Source organism: Lathyrus oleraceus, chromosome 5 (genome assembly GCF_024323335.1).
Source record: "Lathyrus oleraceus cultivar Zhongwan6 chromosome 5, CAAS_Psat_ZW6_1.0, whole genome shotgun sequence".
Taxonomy (NCBI): domain Eukaryota; kingdom Viridiplantae; phylum Streptophyta; class Magnoliopsida; order Fabales; family Fabaceae; genus Lathyrus; species Lathyrus oleraceus.
In genome coordinates this window covers 277419961-277430800 of record NC_066583.1, presented here as the reverse complement: position 1 = coordinate 277430800, position 10840 = coordinate 277419961, and the positions used below count along the sequence as shown (strand labels likewise).

The 10840-nt window shown below is 38.0% G+C and overlaps 1 protein-coding gene across 1 annotated transcript; it reads left to right on the top strand.

The window, feature by feature from the left end:
* Nucleotides 1–2756: 2756 nt before the first annotated feature.
* On the top strand, nt 2757–3203 carry LOC127088140 (ubiquitin-conjugating enzyme E2 28-like). The gene has a single exon (XM_051029059.1). The coding sequence runs from the start codon at nt 2757–2759 to the stop codon at nt 3201–3203; it is 447 nt and encodes a 148-aa protein (XP_050885016.1).
* Nucleotides 3204–10840: the final 7637 nt, after the last annotated feature.

The window sequence follows — 10840 nt, the reverse complement described above, 5'->3', positions numbered from 1 at the left end:
TATAGTGAGAATTGGAGAATTTTAAGGGCGAATTTGGACTCTTGGTGTTTTTCTTTTCAAATTGTTGTATGCACTTTTTATTTTAGTGAAGGTTGATGGTGGACCAATCCGGTGAGGTCCAACGGAGAAGATGACTTGAGCCCAAGCTCCGGTGGTGTGTTGGAACCCTTCCATTCCTTTGATCATGTTTAAACGTTTTAATCCTGACCTTTGGTTTGGATAACTATGTTTGCAACACGTTTGACTAGTGTGTTTGGTGGATGCCACACACGTGGCCATCAGATCTGATGGTCCTCGATTTTTGGTATTTTCTGATTTTCTTTTAATTTCTCTTATTTTATTTAATATATAATAAATCCATTTTTAATCCAAATAATATGGGACTTTAACCAAAAAAAATTAAATATTTTTCTCTTTCATATTATGAATTAAAATTATCTTTTGGATTAATTTTGGTATTTTTCATGAATTAAATGTTTTTGTGCATATTTTCAATTGTTTAAAAATACTTATGACTTTCTAAAATTTGTGAATTTTTTTGGTTAAGGTCCTTTGACCTTTTTTTACCTAGGATAAATCCCTTGGCCATTTATTTTCTATTTTGAAGGGATATTAGGTTTTCTCCAAATTAAAATGCATTTTAATTCATTTTTAATGTGATTTTTAATTGATTAAATGTTTAAAAACGTAGTTGAGCCATTTTTATGGTCTTGTGATGTTTGACTTTCTGTTTGGGCCTTGGTCATGATGATTTGACTTTTATTGGATCAAAACCATTGGATTCAAGGGATTGATGAAATGTACATTTCATCTCCCAAGATGAATGGATAGTTTTGATCAGATGAAATTCCTCTCATGATCAATTTGTGTTTCTATCTCCCCCTCCCTCTTCATCTTCATCCCTATTCTTCCTCATTCCCTCATTTAACCAATGAAATCTCTAATGTATAAAGGCTAATTGATTCATCAATGACCTTGTGTCGGAAGAATTAATACAAGTATGACTGAAATAGGTCCCTCCCATTTTCTTTTAGTGTGTGGTATGTTTTAGGAGTTTGGTTCTTTGGACCAAACCTCTAACATGCATTAATACCTATATTTTTATTGCACGACCTCAAATAGTTGTGACTTCTACATAAGTCCAATTATGATTGCTTATCATAGAGCTACATTTGACCCTCAAGGCATAACATTATAGTAAGTGAGATTGTATGTCTTCTATTCTTCATGGCATTGTATGGAGACTTGGAGTTTTTTCCTTTCATGGGAGATAGTGGCATACTTGTTGAATTATCCAAGTTGGATCCCTTCTCATGGAAGATGTCTTGGTTTAAGGATTCATACTTGTGAATGAATGGTTTAGTGTTCTCCAAAGAATGACTTAATCAGTCAAAACTCACCACTAACATTTGATTAACCATTGACTAACCCTTATTCATTATGCTTTTATTTTCAAGTCATTTACTTTATGCAATTTAAATTTCATTCATTTATCATCCATTGTCATTTACATTTCATATAACTTGTTTATGTTTCAAGTCATTTTCACTTTGCTCATTTGAGCAATATCTTGTGATTATATATATTGTTTGCTTTCTTTTTGTTTTGTTTGTGGTTTTAGGACCTTAAAACATTTAATAACAAGAAAAACCCTTTAAAAAATTTGGTGGACTGTTGAACTTTATCTGAACTTTTGGACATAGGATTAGGCAACATTCCCTATGATAAAGGACTTGGCCAATGCCGACATTTTGAGACCGAGCTATCTTGAATTGCGCCTTCATCTTATGCAAGACCTTGAGGATTTCTTTGATTCATCTGCTACTCTATCTTATTGCTTAATGTCATACCCTGATTTTGGTCCTGAAAATTTCCCCCAATCAATCATTCATTTACATTTCTCCTAATGACCATTTCGTCTGGTCATGAATCTACCCACCGTTTTGTTTTGTTTAAACCTATCATCACCTGCTATTCCATAAACCTTTGGGCCTGGCCTTTTTTTTTGGTATAGGGTAATTAATTCCCTTGGTTAAGCAGGACATGGAGCCCATTATCATTTGATAAGAATCAGGTGGAATCTCATGACTTTTATTCTCATGACTAAATTCAATCCATGTTTTGTCTCCCTCGTAAGACACCATTCACCCTTCGTTCAAGTTTGTCACGTATGTGGTCATTCACACTCCATTGTCGTGCTCCTAATCCTCCCTCACTTCTAATGAATTCATATGCCAAATACAAACATTAGATTCATTCAATCATTCATATTCATTTTTCATTAATTCGAGATTAAAAAATTCCACACATATCTCTCTATCCATATTCATACTCTCCATTTCATGTTCAAAGTCTTCACTTTATATTGGAAGATTTTCCATTCAATCATGTTTAAATACTTCCACGTAATCATTCATATTACAATCATTTCATTCATGACCAAGGACCTCACACATTCATTCAATCATAGGCATTCATTTGCATGGCATCGGACTAGTTCATAATATTTAGGTATCATCACATGAATGCATGAGGTTTCTAAGACATGAAGAGAGATTTTTGTTTTTCTACAAGAAACACCAATTTTCTTTCATATCAAATGTCATATTCATTACAAAATCCTAAAATTGTCCAAAACATTCATAATGTACAAAATTGGCACTTCAACCAAAATCAACCCTTATTTTCCTTTTCTCTTCTTGTTTCATCCTCGGAAATCCCCAAACCCTCTCAAACCTTAGCCAAGTCTTGACGAGATGGAATTGAAGCGAATCAACAAGGAACTAAAGGACTTGTATAAGCATCCTCCTGCTTCTTGCAGTGTTGGCCCTATCGCTGATGACATGTTTCATTGGCAAGCCACAATTATGGACCCAGCAGATGGCCCATTTCCTAGAGGCGTGTTTCTTGTGCAAATTCACTTCCCTCCTGATTATCCTTTCAAACCACCCAAGGTTTCATTCCGTACAAAGGTTTTCCACCCTAATATCAACAGTAATGGTAGCTTTTGCCTTGACATCCTCAAAGGGAAGTGTAGCCCTGCACTCATAATATCCAAGGTGCTGCTGTCCATTTTCTCTTTGCTGACAGATCCCAACCGAGATGATCCTCTGGTTCTTGAAATTGCCCATATGTACAAGAGTGACAAAGTTAAGTATGAGGCCACTGCACATTCATGGACTCAGAAATATGCCATGGTTTAAGAGAGGGAAAAGTATTTTAAGTTTTCTCTATAGGAGTAGTAGATAATAAATAGTTTTGAACTGATCTAAATAAATGTGATACTCTACTCTCCTTTTTGGAAAAACCTGGACCAATATGCAATCAAACCTTGCAGTAGCACCAATCCTGCAGATTTTGTTTCCAAGCGAGTCAGTTGAAGTGCACACCAGTCTGATATTAATCGAACCACATTAGAACCATGCTATTGTAAACAAATGCATTGTACATTAACAAAACAACAAATATATTGGTGACATAACTGGGTTTAATCTCCTACGGAAATGTTAGGAATAATGCATCAGTTAAATGATCCAAATTCACAAGCAGTAGTTAACTTATTACCAGCAGTAAAAGGGTAAAATAAGGAGTGGAGGAGGGACCACAAAGTTGGATGAGGACAAAAGGTCCCAGAGTGTCCGTACGAACACTCACTACCACTCCCAAAGTTGTCACGCCATCACCAACAGTAAAAGGACATAAGGGGAAGGACATAAAGAGAGAGAACGATTTCCCTTCACGAATTGAACGGGAGGATTACATAACTAAAAGGAACGAAAAAGAAAAGGAGAGGAATTGAGAGGCAAAAAAGAGGAAAGAGAAGTTCAGCAAAAAACAACAAGATAAAAAACCTAGAATCTACGAGAGCACCAGGGCTTCATATTTGATGTCACCTTGGAATAAACCCTATTGAGACCCAAGCAAACGAGCCAGCGCACGCCGGAGTTGAGTCTCCAAAAGAGAGAGCATCCTAAAGGAGGATTCAAGATCACCATTTTAATTGTCGTCGATCTCTTTGTGAACAGGTAAACATAGGTTTCGTTCCGGTTTGATCTTCTTGCTTTTCGTTCTCTTGGATTCATGCTTCATCATTGTTCTCCTTATTGTTTATGTTTGGGTTTGCTTTTGTGTTTCCTCATTGTTTTGATATTTTTGTTTCTCTTTGTTGACCGTCTGCTACTCCTTGAGAGAGGAGAAGTTTTCTTAGGTTTTGATAGCTTGTCTCCTTTTAAAAAAATAAATAAATAACAATAATGTCCCTTTTAATTGATGTTTAAAACAATTAAAATCTATTTGTTGGAAGGTGGATGCCGTGCCATTGGAAGCTGTTATGGCTTTTCGTTTCTCCAACTTTTTCATAAACGCTGCTAGTTAATGCTAGCAATAACATCCCTCATCGTCCACACCCCAACAGCCATGCGGCTAGGGTCTGTCCATTGGATTCCCATGTTCACTTCCACGTGGGCGAGTCTATGATTTGTTGTTCGTTGACCCGAGCCCAAAGCGGTCCAAACTTCGATTGGGCTTTTTGTGATCATCTATGTCCCGTGGCCCACGGTGGAGCCCATTGTTTTTTTTAGATTGTCGTTTCCTTTTTGTACCACAAGCATCTGTAACCTAATAGCTGATGACTCTTGGCCAGGTGGGTATGGAGCCTCCTCGCTTCCCCCCTGGTCGCGGGTTCGATATCTGCATATGACGAATTTTGTTTTAGTACCATTTATTTTTCCATTTCTTCAGATGTTTCCTCTTTGATGTGAAAGGATATAGGCCGTTCATTGAGCTTATTTCTTCGACTTATCACTAGGTCTTGGGTTCGACCCGAGTACAACTCTTTTCTCTATTTTATTTTCATTTCTTTAAATCTCTTTCTATACTTTATTCTCATTTTTTCGCTATTTGTTAATTTCAATATTTTTTTAATTGTTTAAACATCGATTTTTTTATGGATTTGGCAATTCCCGTGCTATTCATCCATGATTATTTTTATTGATATATTGATAGTATTTCGCCGTGTTTTGATTAATCCTATATGACATTTCAATTATTGTCAGTGTGTGCAAACCGACTTTGAGCACATTACCTATATTTTGTTTTTTCCTCAATTTTCATTCGCCTTGCACGTCTTTGCGTTATGTGAATTTGATTCGCAGCCTTGCATCCCGATTTTAATCCGTGCATGTCCCGATTTTGTTTCTTTCAGTTTAATTTTTGAATGTCTCATAAATATGATTTGTTTGTTTGTTGTTTTCTTCACATGGCTTACTCTTTGGCCTTCTTACAATGAGACGGTTCCTTACACCAACACTCACACATTGCATTGCTTGTAGTTTGGGCCCGATTTAATTATTTCATTATTTTGAATCCCCATTTGACAAAATATACCCCCACTCCCAGGATGTGTAATAACTTTACTATTTTATTTCTTTATTTGCTTAACTGTCTAGCTAGTTACTAACACAAGAATAAAACCAACTTCTTTTCAAAAAAGATAAAAAATAATGACTCGATCCAACGTCGAGTATTTTCTCAATAAACAAATCAATCCATTTCTATCCATTCCATTTCTTTCAAACCTTCATTCAAATCCCTTTCAATTGCCCATCAAATGCTTGATCCAACGTCAAGCCATTTTCAAGATAAAAACACAAAATATACTTAATTTCTACTTCAGATTTTTTTCAATAAAATGGAAATGGAACTTGGTGGATACCACGCACTCCTGAGACCAGGATTCGAGATGGATATCTTTCCTATCTTAGATCTCTCCATCATCCAAATCTATCTATTCCATTTATTTCAAACCTTCATTCAAATTTTTCTTAAGCGTCCATCAAATACTTGATCCAACGTCAAGTCATTTTCATAATAAAAACTCAAAAATACTTAATTCCTATTTAAATACCTTTCAATAAAGATGAAAATGGAACATGGTGGATACCATGCACTCCTGAGATTAAGATTCGAGATGGATATCTCGCCTATCTTAGCACTCGCCATCATTCAGAATTGTCAACACGGTTTCGTCAAGCCCTTTCTCAATCAAATTTAAAAACACTTAATTCTCATTAAGTGTTTTCGCAAATAAGATGGAAATGGAACATGGTGGATACCATGCACTCCTAAGACCAGGATTCGAGATGCATATCTCGCCCATCCAAGTTCTCGCCATTACTCGAAACGTATTTTGTCTCAATATGATGCAAAGTAATGTTTCATCCACTTGAACGTGTGAGTAAGCTTGCGACGTTGCCCACGAATGTTGATTTGTAAATCTATTCGACCGTGATGCGGACGTCCCCTTCTCCATTTGTTTTGGGTAGTTCAAAAATGTTTTCGTCGATTGACACAAAGTAGCTTTCGCTAAAATCGACCAACAAACAACCATTTTCTACCCATAAATATGTAAGCCTTCAGTTCTCTATTGCACCCGAAGATACGTAGGAGCAGGATTCGTAAATATTGTCAGGCCCATTAATAAAAAACTTAGGTTTAGTCTCCTTCGTCAAAAATCCAAAAACATTCTTCTTTTTTCTATTCCTTCTTTCGCACCTAATAACTTGAGAAGCCTAACACTTCAAACTAACACTAACGGTTCCTGTTGAGTACAACAGACGTGATGGGTGCTAATACGTTCCCCTTGCATAACCGACTCCCGAACCCTGATTTGGTTGCGACGACCATAATCATTGTCATTCTTTCTTCTGTTTTATCGATATTTCCCCTTTCCTTTTTAGGAATAAATAAAGTTCGGTGGCGACTCTGTTCATTCCATCATTGCGAGCGTGTGATTGTGCTTCGCTAGGTCGTATTCTCATTTTTTTCGAGGTACGACAGATGGCGACTCTGCTGGGGATGTATGTTTCCCTAAGTGAGTCAAGCCTAGTTAGGAAGTTTGTGTGCCTTTGTTTGTTTAATTATGTGGCTTTTCTTTATTTATTGCTTCTATTGTATTTTTTGTTATATGGATATATCTGTTGTATATTGGTTCCATTGTGATGTGGGTATTTTGATGTTTTAATTGCAAACTATGTGGGAAAGACTCTACACCTGAGTCTAGAGTGAAAAATATAAGATAAGACGATGGTTGAGTAGTACAGACTCCCGAGGTGAATACTTCGTAAGAGTTGGTATGAGAACTTCACTTAGAGTATATCCTTTTGCAAATATTGTCGCCCAAGGTGAATACTTCGTAAGCTTCAATTTTTCAAAGGGGTCCATGACTCTAAGAACCTTTTAGAACATTGAACATTTGGCCAACTAGGAATGATGGTTGCATAGTATGGATTCCTGAGGTGAATACTTCGTAAGAATCGGTACGAGAACCTCGCTTAGAATAGATTCTCTAGATGGAATTGACGATCAGAAAGTATTTTCCGTAAGCGTCAAATATTCTTTTGAATCCATGACTCTAAGTACCCTGTCTAGAACTAAGTCGATGGTTGCGTAGTATGGACTCCCGAGGTGAATACTTTGTAAGAGTCGGTACGAGAACCTCACCCAGAATAGATTCCCTTGATGGAGTTGATGACCGGAAAGCATTTTCCGTAAGCGTCAAACATTCTTGTGAATCAGTGACTCTGGGGTTCCTTTGTAACGAAACCCTAGATCATACCCGGTGAGAACCCCGTTTTGGAAAAGCAATCAGATTTTTCCATTCCTCGGACCTTTGAAACTGTACCAAAAAAACACATTGCATCCATCCATTCATTGCATATGCATAAAAATCAAAACTCTTAGTTTGTTTCACATTGTTTCAGGAATTCAAGACTTGTTAGCAAAATGAATCCTAAGATAAGAAGCACTTTTCAATTCAAATACAAGAAAGTGGACCTTGTCGGCCTGTAGAAGTTGAGTGCCAAAGTAACACCAGTAAAACTCAACATCTTTATGCAAGACTATGGAAGAATTCTAAACATCTTAAATGAGTAGATGGATGTAATGACTGCGGTGACTATTGCTTAGTTATATGATCCACCTCTACGTTGTTTCACATTCTCTGATTTCTAGTTGGCTCCTACCTTGGAAGAGTTTGAGAGGATCATAGGCCGGAATTTGAAGGATCATAATCCATTTCCTAAGTTTGATGAACGTATTCCTCCCAAGAGGATAACTTTAGCTTTAGGTTTGAAGGTTTATGAAGTCGTGGACAATTGGGATGTGAAGGGGGCTTTAAATAGTTTTTCTATGAAGTTCTTGGAAGATCAAGCAAAGAAGATGGAAAAAGAGGGGAATTGGAAAGCTTTATATGTTGTGTTAGCCGTGTTGGTATATGGGACAGTTCTCTTCCCAAATATTGACCATTTTGTGGACCATTTGGCTGTGAGGATCTTTCTCTCTAGTAACCCTACATCGTTCCTCATAGTAAACCTTCATTATGCTCTCCATGAGTGTCATGAGAAGAAAGGAGGAACGATTTTATGTTGTGCGCAGCTATTGCATGCCTGGTTTAAATCTCATATGCTCGAAGAAGGCCCTTTTGTCTCAAGGGAACCTAAGCCCTCTCAGAAGTTAGCTTCTCTCACCTCCAATCATGTTAAGTGGTATATTAGGGATTAGGAAACCGAGGATGTCATTGTCAACATTGGAGACTTCCCCAATGTACCTTTGATAGGAACCAAGGGTTGCATCAACTACAACCCTGTGTTATCTTTGAGGCAACATGGTTGCCCTATGAACGACCCTCCGAAAGCTGAAGCTTTAGAGCCTTTCTTCTTGCACAGTGCTGAAGCAGATCACCCCACGGTGAAGAAGATCAATAGGTCATGGCAAGCGATCATCAGAAAGGGTAAGGACTTGAGTAAGAGAAATGTCATTGCTCGAGAACCTTATACTTGTTGGGTGAGAGAGAGGGTTCAAATGGTTAAACTCCCTTTTCCATTTGATCCTTCTATCTATCGATTGGTTCCTGAGCCAGAACCCGTATTACCTGAAGATGTGGAGAAGCTTAATGCCCATATTAAGGAGCTGGAATTGGAGAATACTGACTTGAGGGTTAAGCTCGGTCGAGTCTCGGTGGAGAGTGGAAATTTGAAAGATAGTCAGCAGAAGAAAGACAAAGAGCTTGAAATTTCCAACAAAAGGGCTAGGGAGTCTGAGGCAAGGAGATAAAAGTTCGGACAAGCGCTCCACGATACTAAATTTGTGTTCAAGATGAAGGAGGAAGAGTTGGATAAAGTTGTACTCCGGATCCAAAAGCTCAACAAAACTCTGGAGTTGACTCTTGTAATAAAGAGGGAAGCACGCCTGATTTCTGAGATTCGTACTCGTGAACTTGAGAACACCATTCAGAAGTACAAGGATGCTTGGGAACGTGAGAAGTTGAGGACTGAAGAGTCGGAAAGAGTTTGCACACGTTTGAACTATCAATTAGAACAAGCCAATGCTATGATCCAGGCACTTGAGGGTATGGATCAGGATGCTGCCTATCTGATGTTGCTGAGTGAGTGTAGATACTAGAGAAACCTCTTTAGGGATATAGAGGTGACCAAGGCTGAAGACTTGCACATCATTCAAGACCTCCAAGGACTTTACACTGAGTGGAAGGGCAAATTTATGAGACTATCCGGATTTGAAAATTCCATCATGCAAGAGTTACCTGAGAAATTGCAAGACTCTGATTGATGCATGTGTCCAGAGAACACCCCGGATCAAGTTTTTAATTTCATTAAATTTTGTAAGACGATGTTGGAAGTGCTGACTACCGACCTTGCTACGGTTCGGAAAGCCCGTATGCCATAGGCATTTTGTTTGTATTTGAATTTTGTTCTAAATTAATGAAAAAATCACTTTTGGGATTCATTTTATTGGGTTTTATTGCTTTATTGCTTTAAATACTTGCGAAAAAATATTGTGGCATTTCTGAAATGAATAACTGAAACTAACCAAGAGTTTTGCAAACAAAATGCATCCATACATGCATTCATACATTTTCAAAATAGAGTCTCACTCCGTCCTTTCTTCCTCCAGTTTCACGTTGAATCTTCAACACCCGTATAACACTCGCGCCCGAGCAAGACAAAGGATGGTTGAACAAGAGCAAGAGAGTGCCAGAGTTAGAGCTGAATTAGATGAAATCAAGGGGAGCATATCCCATATGAGAGAAATGCTACAAGCTTTAACCTTTAGATTTGAGGCTCCACAAGCGACTGTGATTTTAGATATCACGAGCCCAGCAGTCACAGTCTAGCTTCAGAGGTCGTTAACTTCAACCCTTCCTCCATATGGGCTACCTTACGACTTCATCCCTCAAGCGGAAGTAGTAAATGAAGTGGGGAAATTTGTCCAACAAGTTGTGCCATTGTCGGTTTACACAGATGCACGCCCAGTCGTCCACACTGGTTCTCCACCAGCTGCCTATGCTAAGGATGTTCCGCATTTTGAAGATCAACATCATCTGTATCAGACTGCCGAATCGACCGTTAACGGTGACGAAGTGAGATTTGAAGATTTAAGAGAAGTGAAGGAGAACATGCAACTTCTTGAGAAGAAGTTCAGAGCATTGGAAGGAGACCACTTCTTTGGTTCTGTTGCCAAAGAAACATGCCTTGTATCTGGGTTGATGATTCCCACTAAGTTCAAAACTCTGGATTTTGACAAATACAAGGGGCATACTTTCCCAAAGAGCCATCTCATCATGTATTACCGTAAAATGGCTGCTGTAAGACCCCAATTTTGACCCTAAGATCCCTCATGCAATTTCATCATATGCATTAGCATTGGGATCACCCCTTGGCATCCTCCTTACCCCTTTTCATTGGGTTTGTTTGGGGAGAGATCACCAATCACTTTGTGATTATATCATACTTGTATATTATCATTTTAGTAAACAAAATACCAA

Coding starts and splice junctions, on each gene's coding strand:
- LOC127088140 (XM_051029059.1), top strand. CDS start 2,757: ATGGAATTGAAGCGAATCAACAAGGAACTAAAGGACTTGTATAAGCAT.